Raw genomic sequence first — 17,345 nt, 5'->3', positions numbered from 1 at the left:
CCTCATCTGCAAAAACAAAAAACAAAAACTCATCTTGCTGGTTTGTTCTAAGGATTAAGTAAAACTATACAGAAAAATCATCCTGCTTGTAATAGGTGCTCAATAAAGTGTAGTTGGTATCACTATTAGTTACATCAAGAAACACTGGAGTATAGAGATTAGCAGGCTATAAAATATTTTTACATATAAACTCCCATGTAATTTTAACAATTAATCATTATTTAAATGTACTTCTCTGGAATGTCCGGGTGGCTCAGGTCATGATCCCAGAGTCCCTGGAATCAAGTCCCCCAGGACTTGACTTAGCAGGGCTCCTTGCTAAGCAGGGAGTCTGCTTCTCCCTCTGCCTGCTTGTGCTCTGTCTCTCTCTCTCTCTCTCTCTGACAAACAGATAAAATCTTTCAAAAAAATATTTTTTTCTTAATTCCCAAATTAAGTATAAATTGTAAAAAAATCATAATACGGCAAACTTTTTAAGCACACGGCAAAACAAAAGACCACTTTGTTAGTTTCAAAATAAAAATGTGCTATCTATAACTAGATCTGCTTTAATATTAAGGTCCAAATAAATCTAAAAGGACTAGAAGGAAAAAAATTCTAGTCCTTGGGAAGAAAAGACATATCTGAATTTTACCATTTTTTCCATGACTTCACATGTTTATACACAACTAAAATTTAAGTGCCTTTAATATGAGTACTCTTTTCCAATCTCTGAACTCCTGTCTGTGCCTTCATGCAGAAGCAGAACAGCACCTTTAACACTATGGAATGTGAAGCGAGACAGCCTAGGTTCAAATCCTAACTTCATCTAAAGCTGTGTGACCTGAGGCATGTTTTAATCCCGCCATGCCCAGTTCCTCATCTGAAAAAAAGAAATTCTTCACACAACTGTTAGGATTAAATGAGTTAATACACTTAAAGTGTTCATAAAAGTGCCCACCATATGGAAGGCAGGTAAGTATTTCCTATTATTATTGCTTTATTATTCCCCCCTTGAAATGTCTTGATCTGTGACTCTTGAAACCAATAAATACTAGCTACCCGGTAAACAATTCCAGCAAACGGCTTTACTTAAAATGAGACCTACTTAGGAAGTAACTAACACATCTGTCACAGCAGTAAAGATACAGCAACCACTATTAAAGAGGATTTTAGGGCAAAACCAAGGAAAGTCAATTCCCTTTCTTACACTTCCTATTGTACAAAGCTGTAACATCCTTACTTGCTAATAGAAGTTCAGTACCAAAAGAGTTTTACAATTTAGGTATAGCATACACTAATCCAGCAGACAAAAAATTCTCAAACTCAAGCTCCACTATACTCAATTATATTCCTTCAAAGAACAAAGTTCCAATTACTCTTCTATTTTAATAGTTTAGTACTTCAAAATAAAAACTTTTCTGCAGGGCGCCTGGATGGCTCATGGGTTGAGCCGCTGCCTTCGGCTCAGGTCATGATCTCAGAGTCCTGGGATCAAGTCCCGCATCGGGCTCTCTGCTCAGCAGAGAGCCTGCTTCCCTCTCTCTCTTTGCCTGCCTCTCCATCTACTTGTGATTTCTCTCTGTCAAATAAATAAATAAAATCTTAAAAAAAAAAAAAAAACTTTTCTGCATAGGACAGTAGAATATCATAAGGATTAAATACGACATTGTAAATAAAAGTGTCTGAAAGTTAAATATGCACTAAATACTAATTTATGAACATAATTGAGAAAATTATAACAACAGATTTCTCCAATTTCAAACAACTGCCTTCTAACCAGAACTAGTGCTCTGTCCACTTCAAATCTTGGGCCAGGATGAGACGTAAGTCCGAGTAAAGCTGCCATCCCACTAAATGATTTCCTGCTTGAAATGCACTCTTTCCTTTTTATTCATAACTGAGATGGGACTTCTAATATCAAAGTCCTGCCCCTACACCAGATGTTTTAGGAGTGAAATCCTGGAAGCCCAACTTAAGACCAGAAAAACTTCTGTTATTATAAAACTTCTTTGAAGCTATTAGATCAAAGGATGCCACCCCAATTCCCTACTGCCTTGTGATCCTAACCCGAGTACAGAAAAATGCTAATTGTCTCCAGATTCAAGAATTTGTTAGCTTCAAAAATCAGAAGTACCTGGGCCACATTTCAACTCCAGCTGAGGGCTGGAATGTTTACCTGGCTCACTCTCAAATGAAAAGTTGTAGTCCAACATCAACCGGGACAGTCATGCAGTAGCCATCAATAAGCCACACAGGCCAGGTGGACCACAAGTCACTTGGCAGCCTTCACTGAAGCAAACCGTACTGAAGGCCTGACCGCCAACCCTTCCCTGGTGAACAGGACAATGGGCTAGCAGTCAAGAAAGTTATAGATTCTTCTAGTCACAGATCCTTTTTCAGATTCTTGACTGATTTAATTGAAGAAATCAAATTTGAAAAAATGTAAAGACTTTTTGAAATACAAATGAAAAATGCTGAGTATGCCTCACAGATCTAGTTACTTCATTTGTTGAAAAACATAAAATATATATTATTTGCAATTTGTTTTGTTTACAAAATCATTCCTGGCCTTGTGAAATGATGGGGGGCAGGGGACAACTAGCACTTTTCTTGAGGGTCTGCACAGATCTTTAAACTTCACTAAGCCAGTTTCTCTATCTGGATATAACACTGGGAGTTACGTGCTCTTCCCTCAAAGATAAGCTAAAGATAAATAAATATTGGATGGAAGTACTTTCAGCATTTCAGAAGGAATTCGTTTAAAAATAAATCAATAAATGAATGCAATGGAACCGGTTTTAACCCCAGATCAAGAATTCAGACCAAAGCAGTGCTGGGAGTCCAATTCATTCAAGTCGGACTTTTCTGTCTGTATTTGAGTTTCTGGGTTGGGAAACTGGTCTGTATTTCTATAAATCCCTGTTCTGAGCCATAATATAAGGGAACTCTTCTGTAATGTCCCAGCCCGCTCCCTATCTTTTCCAGAACTACCAGCCGGAAAAGACAACCCTCCGCAAATCCTACAAATCCTCCCCACCTGCAAAGATTCAGATGGATCCCACAACTTTTCAGCCCTTCGTGACTTGTTACCACTCCTTTGGAGGTAATCACTTCTAATGTCCCCACTCAGGGACAATCACTCCTCCGCTCAGCTTGACACTCTGGGCTGAGCCGTCCCCCCGTCTCCCGACAGCTCCGACGACCTTAGACGTCTTCACCAGTTCGCCAGACATCGGGACCTCAAAAGCTCCTGTTCCTGCCCCACCTCCCCGAGCCAGCCGCTCCCCAGGCTCTCTTCAACCCCCGGATCCCCGGCACAGCATCACGGGACTCCCGGTTGTTCTACGCGCTCGGGATCCGCCGCACACCTCACCCCTTCCCCCCGCCCGACCCGCTCTCCCGGCCCTAACCCTTCCCCCCCCCCCCCTTGAGACCGGGGGTGGGGAAGGCAAAGCTCTCCGCGACTGGACTGAGACTCGAGAGGCCAGGCGTCCCCCTACCAGGCCCTGCCTGGGCCTCTCGGCTCGACTGTCCTCCACTGCCCCCCTGGCCCAGCCGTGCTTATGCCGAAGAGTAGGGCAGCACGAGCTCAGGGCCCAGCACTTACTCGGGAAGGTAAGTGGAGGAGAAGGAGCTCCACTTGTGTAGCGCGTAGGGGAGAAGCCGGCACTCGGGCGCCGCAGCGACAGCCCCGCCAGCCGCCATCTTGTCAGCACCGAGCCGGCCGCCACCGACCGCCAGCCGCGCCGGGAGGAGGGGAGGGGTGTGGCCTGCTCTTAAAGGGGCCGCGGCCTGACGGGCTGAGCGCTCTCCGGTTCGCGGGTCTCGCCCGCTTCCTGGACTGCTGAGGCGCGCGCGGGTCCTCGGTTCTCTCCTAGAGTTTCCATCGCCTAATGCTCCTTAGTAGACTGACACAAACTGGGACTGGACTGTGAGCACCTGAGGGCTGTCCTGGGCTTGGAGGGGAGTGGCGCAAAGGACTTTTCTTACAAGCTGAGGTAAGGAGAAACCAAGAGTGTTAGAAAAAGAAACAAACTGTAGTTGGGAGCCGGGACGGGAAACTGAGAGACCGTCCTAGGAGCAGGGACGTCTTTGCGACTTTGGAAACCGCTGCCCTCTCCCGCGTTATCCGTCCTTTGAGGCCGCGGCACCGAAAGGGAGCTGGCGCGGAAGACCTAGCATCCTTTCCCGCCGCGGTGCTGGTTTTAAATGTCTCGCCCCGCGTTCCCGAGTCACATGGAGACAGGAAAAGGAAATGCTCGGGTGTCCTCTCACCCTGTTCTGTTTGCGGTTTGTGAGGTGCCCTTCCTTGTCAACATTTGTGGCGTGCCCTCTCACACCAATCCGTGCGCTCGGCTTGCTCAGTCCTGGTATTCACCTACAGACCAGGAAAAACAGAACAAAAAAAACCTTAAGGAGCTGAGGAAGCCGCGTGTCATCGTTTTTTTTTTTTTTTTTTTTTTCCAGCTGTTAAATCTGCCCGCTTTTAGCTCGCACAGAAATTTCGTCCAAAAGTTGAGACAGAACAGAGTTGCTAAAAAAAAAAAAAAGAGAGAGAGACAGAGACAGAGAGAGACCAGAGAAGGAATAACAGCCCAGGTGCTCTGAATGCCATATGGGCATCACGTGAGCTTCTTATCAAAAAAGGAACATTTGCTCCAAATATCTGGCAGCTTTAGATAATGCTCCCCCTCAGGTACCCGTTTGTCAAGGTTACACACGCTTAGTTCTTGGCTTAGCCACTGCAGTTAGTCACTCCCTAAAGAAAAGTTTCCAGGCGGAAAAGCCGTGACAGTGTCTTCCTCTCCACCTGACCCACAGAAGAACTGCAAGGAGTTTTCTCAGTGAACGACCAACTGAGTTGAAACACTTCAACAGTATTCTCTTCCCAACCAATCATTAAGCTGCCCAAAGCTCCTCAGATCTTTTCCTGACCTCCCCTTACTGTAGGGGAAAACTTAGCAGTGGCCTTTGCTGGAATATCAGATCAAGAATGTCAAAAAAGGAGCGTCTGGCTGGCTCAGTCAGTAGAATATTCCACTCTTGATCTTGGGGTTGTGAGTTCGAGCCCTGCATTGGGCATAGAGATTACCTTAAAAAAAAAAAAAAAAAAAGTTAAAATTTTGGAAAGAAAGAATGCCCCAAAGAAGGCCACAGTATGTTAGCTTCTAAAAGCACATGCGCTTTGGGTGTTGCAGCATGTTGGAAAAGTGTTTGTTCCTTGAGGGAATGCTGTGATCTCAGTGACTCAAGTTGGGAGTCTAGAGATGGGGGAGAGGCCAGAGAAGGTTGGTCCCAAAGATGCTTAGTGGTTAACTTTAGGAGAAAGAGATACTTTGAAGGGAAAAATTTTAAGATGGTGACTCAGTTTAGTTAGTTAAGGGCTCTGAAGTCGCTAACCTCACCTCTTACCCTAATGTAAGTAGTCTTTGTTCTTTTCCAGACATAGAGTTACAGTTTCTGAGTGATCCTTTTATTTTTTTTTTATTGAGTCTATTTGTTTATTTATTTGACAGAGAGAGTGGGGGGTGAGGGGCAGAAGGAGAGGGAGAGAGACATTCTCAAGCAGACTCCATGCTGAATGCATAGCTGGTCATGGGGCTCGATCTCATGATCCCAACATCATGATCTGAGCCTAATCAAGAGTCAGATGTTCAACCAATTGAGCCACCCAGGCGCCCCCAGTGATCCTTTTTAAAAAACAGATACAAGCCAGTTCTTCTTGAGATGACTTTCTGTGACTTTCTATTCCATTTAAGTAATACGGAAATCCCTGAGCAGAGGCCTTTCATATCCTGCCTTGATTACCTCTCCAGCCTTTTCTCTTCTTTCTCCCTTACAAGCTTTACTCCTGCCAAACTAAACTAACACACTGAATTGGCTCCTGTAAGTTCTGTGCTCTCTCTGGCCTCCAGGGCTTAGTTGAAGCCAAACCAGGAGTACTCTTCACCATTCTTTACCTGGCTAACTCCTGCTCATTTTTCAGATCATTTCATGCTGGAAAATCGTTCCTGATCACCTATTTTGAGGTTAGGTGCCATTTTCTATATTTCCCTCCTTATCTTAGCAAATATCACAATATATTTTAATTTCCTCTTTTTTCTATTCTCTCTTCCTAGACTGTAACTCCCATATAGGTAGGAGTTATGCATATCCTGTTCACAGTTGTATCCTCAGTTCTATGAGAATGTCTAGTACATAGTAAGTGCTCAGTAAATATTTATTGAAGAATGAATAAATTACACTTAAAGGGAATTTGGGTTGCAAAGGAAAGAGAATGCCAGAACTTCTTAGGCAGCAAACATGTATCTCCTGAGGTGTGATTGCCATGAAGAATGTAAAGACCAGGATAATGTGGCTTTCCTGCCGCAAAGACTTTACAAATGGTACAATAAGTTCAAGTATTCATATGATAACAAAATATAGACATGGTGCTATCCTGAACTCAAATTTTATGTAAATGTAAAGATAAAATAGAAGACTAAAAGATTTCAAAATCTGTGAGAATCTACTAGTAGCTCAGATGAAACTTAGTATCTTCCTCTGCCTTTGGGGCATTGCCTTATGTGACAGGGTTCATTGTAAGGATACATGGGGAAGGCCTGGAAACTGTCAGCAGCTATTTAATTCCTCTAGGTTCCCCACACTTCAAAGATTGGGACAAACCGGTAGCCTCATGGAGAACTGGATAATAGATGATTATTTTTCCGAGATCAACAGCTCCAGTGACCCAGTCATCTTGTCACCCCTTGAAAGCAATCATCTTTTACTCTCTGATGCCTTCTCGGTATGCTTCTCATAGTACATACTTACCAGAAAAAGTAACTGATTGTATTTGGTTTGTCACCATTCACTATCTTTTCCTATTTAAAAAAAAAAAGTGGGGGGGGATTTATTAAGAGGCTTTGATGTTCCAGGCTTTGTCTAGATGCTAGTAAGACAGAGATAAACGAGTCAGACAAGGGCCCATACCATTCTGTTATGGTAACATATAATAAATAAGTCAACCAGATCATTTTAGTCTGTGCATTTGAGTACTAAGAAAAGACTACACTGAAGTAATATTTAGATTGGATGGTGAAAGAAAATTCTCTAAGAAGGTAGTAGTTAAATTAAGCAAATAACCTATACGGTAAGAAAGTGCAAAGGCTGGATGTGAACATTCTAGGCAGAGAGAATAAACGAGTGCAATCAGCCTGAGACAAGAAAGGAGTTGGTATATTCAAAGAATAGAAAGTGTGGCTGGAGCATAGTGATGGGGAGAGTGAAGTCAGAAAAATGGGTATGGTAAGGAGCCATGATGTAGAACTATGATGGAGAGACCTGCTGCAGGGACTCAAGGCAAGGAGCAGCATTATCCATTTTAGATTTTATAAAGTTCACTCAGAAAATGGGTTGGAGAGAGGGAAGAGTTGAAGTGAGAAGACTTGACAGGAGGTTGTTATAGTAGCCAGGCAAGAAATGATGGTGGCTTGGACTAACAGAGGAGATGGAGAACAGAGGTTGAATTGGGACATATTTTAGAAGTAAATCCAGCTAGACTTGCTGGTGGGGGGTGGGGGGAAGGCAGGCAGAAAAGGAAAAAATCAAGGATAATCCCTGGGTTTGGTGTTTGCATCACTAGGTAGATAGTGATGCTCTTATTGAAAGGGGGAGATTTAGAGTTAGAATAGTTTCAAGGTAGAAAGAATCAAGAATTTTGAGTTCAGACATTCAAATGGCCAAGGGACACATGAAAAGATACTCAACACCACTAGTCATCAGATAAATGTAAATCAAAACCATAATGAGATATCCCTGCATACCAGTTAGTATTACTAGTATCAAAAAAACAAGTAATAACACGTGTTGGCAAAACTGTGGAGGAAAGGAAAGCCTCGTACATGGTTGGTAGGAATGTAAATCAGTACAACCATTGTAGGAAACAGTATGGATGTTCCTCAGAAAATTAAAAATAGAAATAGCATATGATCCAGTAATTTCACCATTGGGTATATGCCCAAAGAAAATGAAAACACTGATTTGAAAAGATACATGGGGTGCATAGCTGGCTTAGTCGGTAAAGCATGTGACTCTTAATCTCAGGGTCACGAGTTCAAGCCCCAAACTGGGTATAGAGCTTACTTTAAAAAAAAAAAAAAAAGAAAAGATATAGGCACCCCTGTGTTTATTGCAACATTATTTACATAGCCAAGAAATGGAAGCAGCCCAAGTGTCCATTGCTACATGGAGGAATAAAGAAATATGGTATATACAGGGGCACCTGGGTGGCTCAGTGGGTTAAAGCCTCCACCTTCGGCTCAGGTCATGAACCCAGCCTCCTGGGATTGAACCCCAGCTCTCTGCTTGGCAGGGAGCCTGCTTTCCTTCCTCTCGCTCTGTCTGCCTCTCTGCCTACTTGTGATCTCTGTCAAATAAATAAATAAAATCTTTTTTAAAAAATGGTATATACATATACAAAAGAATGAAATCTTGTCATTTGCAACAACATGAATGGACCTAGAGGGTATTATACTAAGTGAAATAAGTCAGAGAAAGACAAATACCGTATGATTTCACTTATATGTGAAATCCAAAATACAAAACAAATGAACAAACAAGCCAACAAAAAAACAAACACTCTTAAATACAGAAAACAAACTGACCAGAGGGAAGGTTGGTAAGGGGGTGGGTGAAATGGGTGAAGGGATTAAGAGGTACAAAAGAAAAAAAAAAAAAAAAAAAGGGAAGTCTGGTATCAGTGTTATACAGGGGATGTCTAATAGATATCCAAATGGAATTGCTAAGGGTGTAATATGGAGAGTCTATATTGGTCAGAGTCTTACATCTAGTCACCTTATAGGCATTTGGCCTTCTTTTTATCTAACCCTATAGTGGTTGCTTATTTTGCCTCAGGCACTGATTCCTGAGTCAGTAAAATTTTCTCTGCATAGCAGAATCATTGTAGCTCCAAGTATAGAGGCCTAGATAGAAGAAACCATCGGTGGCAGCCTTCTGCAGAAGAGGATGTACGGGCTCAGAGAATGTCTATGGAAAGAAACTTAAGAGTATGTTTTGAAAATCTTAGTTTTGTTCCTAGGCCTGGTACATTTCTAGCCATGCGAACTTGGGAAAGTCACATAACTTATATTGGTGGAAAATTGAAACCCCTATAATATTTTCTACCCTTATAAAATGAATTTAATCAAATCTATCCTGTCTACTTCACAAAGGAGTTTTGAAGATCAAGTGAAGGAAGAGAACAATTATTGAGTACCTAGCTTGCCTACTATGAGATAATGTAAGTTCTCATTTAATCCTCAGAGAAACTGTGAGATATAAGAGATATAAACTCTTTTTTAAAAGCACAACTTTTTTTTTTCTTAAGATTTTATTTATTTATTTGACAGACAGAGATCATAAGTAGGCAGAAAGGTGGGCAGAGAGAGAGAGGAGGAAGCAGACTCCCTGTGGAGCAGAGAGCCCGACGTAGGGCTTGATCCCAGGACTCTGGGATCATGACCCAAGCCGAAGGCAGAGGCTTTAACCCACTGAGCCACCCAGGCGCCCTGAGATATAAATATTTTTATCACCCTTTCACAATCAGAAAAATAAGGCTCAGAAAAGTTAAATACTTGTCTTGGGTTTGCTTCTTCACATGTGTGGGACAGAAGAGAGGGAGGTGGGGGTATTCCTTCCCCTGACTTCCTTCCTGTAAGGTCACTTTGGACTGACTGGCCCTTTTGACCAGAAGTCACAAGTCCTCTTCCTAAGTGGTCTCTCCACACAGCTCTCTGGTTCTGGGTTCCAGTAACCACTCCCACCCCTTGCTTCCTGCTGTTTCCTGGTATGTTCTTGCACTTTTATAAAGAGTCCCTTTATTAAACCTCTTACATTGCCCAACTTGAGAATGCCATCTGTTTCTAGCTGGGACATTCACTGATATAGTAACTTATCCAAGGAGGTTTAGCTAGTGAGTGACAGAGCCAGAATCTCTTTGGTTCAAAAGCTGGTCCTGTTCGATTACATCCCATTCGTCTCAAGTGGAAAGAGACAGAGTAAACTATAAAGTACTATTCAGATATAAGATGTTGTCAAATAAAAAAAGACCACCGAGAGTTAGAAGGCAAAACAAATTTGGCTGATTTATTTATTTCTAGGCAAAGGAACACATCAGGCTAAGGGGGAAAAAGAAGGTGTTTTTAGTTTTTTATTTTTATTTTTTTAAAGATTTTATTTATTTTATTTATTTGACAGAGACATAGCGAGAGAGAGAACCCAAGCAGGGGGAGTGAAAGAGGTGAGAAGCAGGCTTCCTGGGCAGGCAGGGAGCCTGAAGTGGGGCTCGATCCCAGCACCCTGGGATCATGACCCAAGCCGAAGTCAGACACTTATCGACTGAACCACCCAGGCGCTCCCCAGAAGGTGTTTTTAATTATAAGGAAGGGTTTTCATGATTGTTATGTTCACTAAAGATTAAAATATACCCTCTAAATGAGCTGGAATAAATCAACAGCTCTGTACATGATTATTTAAAACAAGCCTTATACTTCAGTGGCCAGGAAAAAATAAATCTTCAGAAAAGTCCTGTAAGGGTCTTATTTTAGCTGACATGGGGTTGTGTAAAGTTTATGGTTTTTTTAAACAGTTTTAGGTGTTGAGGAAAGTAGAAGCACAATACAGCATTCAGTGTGCCATCTCCTCGGCAAGCTCTGCTGTAAATGGAAGAATTCCCTTTTACAATATTTGGCCACAGATGAAGAAACTAATACTCAAATATGCTAGATGTGCTAAGGTCATTTACACAACTGGTCTTTTGCAGATCTGACTCCATAACCTAAGTACCTGATTCTCAGTGCCTTTGTTCCTCACATAATTTTTAAAAATTTTTTTATAAATACATAATGTATTATTAGGCCCAAGGGTACTGGTCTATGAATTGCCAGGTTTACACACTTCACAGCACTCACCATAGCACATACCCTCCCCAATGTCCATAACCCAACCACCCTCTCCCTAACCACCCCCCCCCACCCCCGGCAACCCTCAGTTTGTTTTGTGACATTAGAGTCTCTTACAGTTTGTCTCCCTCCGGATCCCATCTTGTTTCATTTATTCTTTTCCTACACCCCAAAGCACCCACGTTGCATCTCCACTTCCTCATATCAGGGATATCTTATGATAGTTGTCTTTCTCTGATTGACTTATTTTGCTAAGCATAATACCCTGTTCCTCATTAATTAATGGGAACTTTTTAGGACTACTCCTACATTATTCTTTATATCCTCCTTAACTAGCACATAGTAGATACTCAGCTATGCCTGAACTGTATGTCTTAGTTCCTCCTGAGTTTCTTCTCACCAATTGTCTTAGACAGTTAAGTCTGCTATAACAAAAACAGCATAAACTTTGTGGCTTAAATGACAAATACTTATTTTTCGCAGCTCTGGAGGCTTGGAAGTTCAAAATCAAGGTGCTTGTAGATTCAGGATCTGATGAAAGCCCTCCTCCTGATTTGCAGACATCCACCTTCTGCCTCTTGCCCCCTAAAATGCATGTCCTTCTTACATGCAAAATACATTTATTTCATCCCAATAGCCCCAAAAGTCTTAGCTCATTCCAGGATAATGTCTAAAGTCCAAAGTTTTTTCCAAATATCATCGCAATCAGATATGGATGAGGCTCTTCTGGAGGCAGAACTGCTCTCCAGCTATGAATCAGTGAAACCAGGTAGGGTGTTGCTTCCACAATACAGCGGTAGGAGAGGCAAAAAGATAGACATTCCTGTTCCAAAAGGAAGAAATGAAGAGGGAAGGAGGGATGAGTTACCAGGCAAACTCAGTGAGATCTTAAAGCCTGAGAATAATCCCTGTTGGCTCCTTGCTCTGCTTTTAGTACTGCCTCTTTGGCTCCCTGGGACGGTGATCCTGCCTGCCACTGCTATTCCGCCATTCCAGAAACCTCCCTGCTGCTGGTCACACCCGCAGGGCTCTGGGTAGCCCAGCCCCAGGGCTGTGAGTGCAAGTCTGTTTAACAGAGCTGATAGCCTCCTCCTTTGAAAACCTGATGGCACCCCTGATCTCTGAATTGTTTTCAGGGTCATTCTTTCCCTGTCTTGAAGAATAGCTTATGTTCCAACCACATAGCTCTGTGGTCCTGGTCCTGTAAAATCCAAGACATCCAACAGGCTTTCTTCATTCCATCTGTGTCCATCCCCTTCAGTTCACACTGGGGTATCCTTGCTGAAGTGGCTGATTAGGTCTGTGGTTCACATCCGCACTAATCTCCTTATCAAATGGTCAGCCAGCCATACCGTCAGTGTTCTCTTCAAACCTGCTTTCTCGTTTCTTGTAATGTGGACAGGCTTAGAATTTTCCAAATCTTTAAATTCTCATTCCTTTTTGCATAACACTTCCGTCATCAGTTCTATAAGCAGTGAGGAGTAACCAAGCCACTCCTTCAATACTTTGTTTAGAAATCTCAGCTAGATAACCAATTTCATCACTTGCAAGTTGTACCTTCACAGAACACAAGAACAAGAACACAAATTCTTTACCACTTTAGACAAAGATCACCTTTCCTCCAGTCTCTGGTAACATGTTCCTCATTTCTGTCTGAAACCAGAATGGCCTTTCCTGTCCATATCTCTAGCAACATTCTATTTGTGTATTCTCCTAAAGAATGGAAAGCATTCTCTCCAGCTCTCTTCCCTCTGAGCTCTTGCCAGAATCACCTTTGGTAACCCCTCACAGCAATAATGAGTTTTTCAAGCATGTACCCCCCAAACTCCAGCCTCTACTCATTACCCACTTCCAAAGCTGCTTCCACACTTTTAGGTATTTTTTGCAGCAGCATGCCCACTTCTGTGTACCATTTTTTTCTTCATTAGCTTAGGCTACTGTAACAGCAATGCAATAGACTACGTGGCTTAAATAGTTATTAACCTTAATAATTAAAGTTATTTTGTCAGCAAAAATGTATTCAGAAATAGCAGAAAATTACGGTTCAGGACAGGCAAGCTACAGCGAAACCATAGACAAGTCCAGCAGGCAAAGGAGAGGGATGTTATTTGGTTGAAAAAGAAGAAGTTGGAAGGGTTGTTTTGAATGAAAGTCCATCGGAGAAAACAAAGAGTTCAGGGTGATGACTTCTCATTAGCTGATTTGCAGAGGAAGTCAATGTCTTGTAGGAGATGCAATGTACAGCTTTTCCCTCTTGGGGCCTATAACTGATGGTTCTTTCCTGGTGATGATTCTTCTGTTGGAGTGTAATTGACACTTCTGGTGAGAGAGTATAACTGATAGTTCTTCCTATAACTGACATTGGGTGGTGTATCTATCCTCTGTCTACTTTAGTAAGGTTTTCCTTCACTAATTTTCACACAACAAACATTTATTTCTCACACTTCGGCTGGAAGTCCAAAATCAAGGTACTGGTAGATTGGTGTCTACACCCTTATTCCGGGTTTGCAGATGGATGCCTTCTTGCTGTGTGGCTGAGAGAAAAAAGAGTTCTGGTCTCATTCCCTTGTAAGGACCCTAATCCCATCAGAAGGCTCCGCCTTCATGACTTCCTCAAAATATAATCAGCTTCTAAAGGCCCCACCTCCTAAAACCATCACATCAAGGGGTAGGGGCTTCAACCTATGATTTTGAAGAAAACGCAAACCTTCAGTCCATAGCACTAATTTATGATTATAGTTTAAAAAATCAAAGGAGCTTGTTTAGGGATCATTTATAGATCAGAAGACTAGAAAGAATTAAAGACATGGGGGTTATCCATCCATTTTTGGTTAGTAAATGAAGAAAATCATCATGGGGATTGGAATTTGCCCCCAAATAATTCCCATTCAGAATTTCTTGCATACCAGGAATATGCATGCATTATCTCCATGAACCCTCATGGCAGCCCTGCAAGTACACTCTCTTGGAGGTCAAGATTTGCCAAACTCACATGTGCCCTGTTACATAATTCTCAGATGTATACATTCAGGATTCAGAAGGCCAAGAGAAATACGTGATGTTGAAAGACCCCTCCCCTAGAAGATAGATAGGATAACTAACCGCTTGTTTGCTTTTCTGTGAACCGCTGGCTTTTAGGCATAGATTAGGTTATTAATTGGGTTATTAATTGCTTATTAATTGCTCTTTTGCCTTTCTGTAACTGCTTGGCTTATAGAAATAATAGAGACGCCATGATGGCATTCCTACCTTTCCCCTTCTTGTTCCCCTTTCCCGCCTCTCCTCCCGCGCACGGGCCCTCAGAACCAATCAGCTTGTTCCCCCTTCCCGCCTCTCCCTTCGCGCGCGGGTCCTCAGAACCAATCAGCAAACTCCAAGTATGCCTTTTTCAAAGTTCAAATTGTAAACCAATCAGTTGCGCCCCACCCAAAACTTGTTTGTACCTTCCTATATAAGACCCTGCTTCTCTCCAGTCGGGGTGCTCGGTTAGCTGGAGCTACCGACCACCCGCCGGTACCTGCGTGACAATAAAGAACCTCTTGCTGATTGCATCCAGTGGCAGTGTTGGATTCTTGGGTAAGGGGATCCTCGGGTCTTTCATTTGGAGGTCCCACCGAGACCATCGGACTCCTGCCCAGGGATCCAACTGACTCCCACCGGGAGGTAAGCTGGCCAGTACAAAACTGTCTCTTCGTCTTCTCGTCTTCTGTTCTATGTCTATATTTGTTCTGCCTATACGCCTGGCGTGTAGGACTGTACGACAGCATGCGTTGTTGCTCTGTATTCTGTAGGCAGCTTGAGAAGGAGTTGACGAACTCAGACTTCTCCCCTGCCACCCTGAGGGACGCCCCAGGGATCAGAGGGGCCCGCTTTTTTGGGGCCCCACAGGTATCCGAGGGATATATCCGTCTGTCCGTTCCAGAGGGCCCCTCGGCCTCTGGACGGAATCTGTCCACCGCAGGGAGATCTCGAGGCTCCTCTGGGCCGGTGGAAACCGTACTTTCGGTGGTATACCGAAACCGCGCAGCGACCTTTTTGTTAATTGTTTTGTGTGTTCTACTCGTTGTCCTTGGTGTTTTCTTTGATTCTAAAATGGGTCAAACACTAACGACCCCTTTAAGCCTCACTCTAGGTCACTGGAGAGATGTTCAGATCCGAGCCAACAACTTATTGGTGGAAATCAAAAGAAGAAAATGGCAGACTCTCTGCACCTCTGAATGGCCCACCCTCAAGGTCGAATGGCCTGCAGAGGGAACCTTTAACATCAATGTTATCTTGCAGGTCAAGGAACGAATCTTCAATCAGGGACCTCAAGGTCATCCGGACCAAGCACCTTACATCGTGGTCTGGGAAAGCCTGGTCAAAGAGCCCCCTCCGTGGGTCTCTCCTTTTGTTCCCCCTTGCCCTCCCTTAAACCCTACCCCTCACCCAGTTCCCTCCGCTCCACCGGCGCCGGCTCCACACCCCACACCAACTCCTACTGACCCCTCAAAACCCCCCACCTCTTCCAACCTATATCCTGTAGTCCCTATTGACCCTCCCTCTTCTAACAACGCCTCCTCTCTGCGACGCCCCAGGCAATTACAGGTCCTCCCTCCTGAGGAATCTCCTTTGATAGACCTCCTGACCGAGGACCCCCCACCTTATCATCCTCCTAGATTGGCACCAAACCCCATGGGGGATCCAGATCATCTTGGAAGAAATGACCCTTCACCATCTCCAATCGCAGGCAGAGTTAGAGGCCAACAAAGACCAGAACAGGAGGAAACTTCCAGACTCTTACCCTTGCGTCAAGGGAGGGAACCAGGGAGCCTCCAATACTGGCCCTTCTCTGCATCCGATTTATATAATTGGAAGTCTCATAACCCTTCCTTTTCACAGGACCCCGTGGCCCTAACCGCCTTAATTGAATCCATTTTAGTTACACATCAGCCTACCTGGGACGATTGCCAGCAGCTCTTGCAGGCTCTCCTCACCACAGAGGAGAGACAAAAGGTCTTTCTAGAGGCCAGAAAGAATGTCTTAGGAGACGACGGAAGGCCCACACAACTTCCTAACGTGATAGATGCAACTTTCCCTCTGACTCGCCCTGACTGGGACTTCAATACGGCTGCAGGTAGGACCCACCTACGTCTTTACCGCCAGTTACTCATAGCAGGCCTCCATAATGCGGGGCGCCGCCCCACTAATTTGGCCCAGGTAAGACAGGTGACTCAAGGTAAGGAGGAATCTCCAACCGCCTTCCTAGAAAGGCTTAAGGAAGCTTACCGCAGGTATATGCCTTTTGACCCAGATAGTAACGAACAGAGAGGAAATGTCTCCATGGCATTCATTTGGCAGTTGGCTCCAGATATTAGAAATAAGCTACAGTGTTTGGAGAATCTACAAGATTTTACTTTGCAGGATTTATTAAAAGAGGCAGAAAAGATTTTTAATAAAAGAGAAACTCAGGAGGAGAAAGAGGAACGACTTAGGAAGTTGCAGGAGGAAAAACTAAAGAAGGAAGCTGAGGAAAAGGAAGAAAAGCGAGAGCGTAAACGAAACAAGGAACTTAGTAAAATCTTGTCCGCCGTAGTGCAAGGCAGTCAGGGCTTAGAGATAGGGAAGTCAGACAGGGAGGGAGACATAAGGAGGCTCCGGATAGACCGGGACCAATGTGCCTATTGCAAGGAGAGAGGACATTGGGCCAAAAACTGCCCGAAAAGGCCTAAGGGAAATGCTAACAAGAACCACAAGGGGCCACCGTAACCGGCCCCAATGGGACTCCTCTACATGTCCTTACCTTACAATTGGAAGAAGAATATAGACTACATGAGGAGCCCCCCCAACCTCAGAGGGACATAAAATCCTGGCTTGATGCCTGAGGTGCTAGGGTCCGACAACAGGCCTGCCTTTGTCTCCCAGGTAAGTCAGTCGGTGGCCAAGCTACTGGGGATCGATTGGAAACTACATTGTGCTTACAGACCCCAGAGTTCAGGGCAGGTAGAAAGAATGAATAGAACTATTAAGGAGGCTTTAACTAAATTACTGCTTGAAACTGGCTCTAAAGATTGGGTATCGCTCCTACCTCTAGCACTCTATCGGGCTAGAAACACCCCAGGACCTCATGGCCTAACTCCCTTTGAGATTCTCTATGGTGCTCCACCCCCCGCTGTCACATTCTTTGCCCCCGATATCTCTGCTCATGCCCCTTCCCCCTCTATACAGGCCCATCTGCAAGCTCTGCAGCTGGTGCAGCAGGAAATCTGGAAACCCCTGGCAGCCGCCTACAAGGAGAAACTTGACTTCCCACTGCGGCCACATCCCCACAGAATAGGGGACACCGTCTGGGTTCGCAGACATCGGGCCACAAACCTTGAACCCCGTTGGAAGGGACCCCACACAGTGCTCCTGACGACACCCACAGCACTGAAAGTTGACGGG

At 43.9% G+C, this 17,345-nt stretch overlaps 2 protein-coding genes across 3 annotated transcripts in view; one reads left to right on the top strand and one right to left on the bottom strand.

Annotated features, from left to right (window-relative positions):
• MKLN1 (muskelin 1) overlaps positions 1 to 4,316 on the bottom strand; it is a 173,115-nt gene extending 168,799 nt beyond the window's left edge. The window contains exon 1 of one of the 2 annotated variants that reach the window (XM_045062993.1): positions 4,258 to 4,316. In XM_045062993.1, coding sequence (XP_044918928.1) covers positions 4,258 to 4,301 — 44 coding nt within the window. In that variant the 5' untranslated portion in view covers positions 4,302 to 4,316. Of the gene's footprint in view, positions 1 to 3,589; positions 3,741 to 4,257 lie in introns of those variants that run through there. The other variant, XM_004741739.3, reaches the window with a different exon arrangement.
• A 10,208-nt stretch (positions 4,317 to 14,524) lies between these two features.
• Positions 14,525 to 17,122, top strand: LOC106004536. The gene has a single exon (XM_045062994.1). It carries the CDS (start codon positions 14,688 to 14,690, stop codon positions 16,668 to 16,670), a length of 1,983 nt encoding a protein of 660 aa, XP_044918929.1. The 5' UTR covers positions 14,525 to 14,687; the 3' UTR covers positions 16,671 to 17,122.
• Positions 17,123 to 17,345: the final 223 nt, after the last annotated feature.

Source organism: Mustela putorius, unplaced genomic scaffold, assembly GCF_011764305.1.
Source record: "Mustela putorius furo isolate JIRA1106 unplaced genomic scaffold, ASM1176430v1.1 tig00003845_pilon_pilon_pilon, whole genome shotgun sequence".
NCBI lineage: Eukaryota > Metazoa > Chordata > Mammalia > Carnivora > Mustelidae > Mustela > Mustela putorius.
This window is presented reverse-complemented; position numbering and strand designations above follow the sequence as displayed.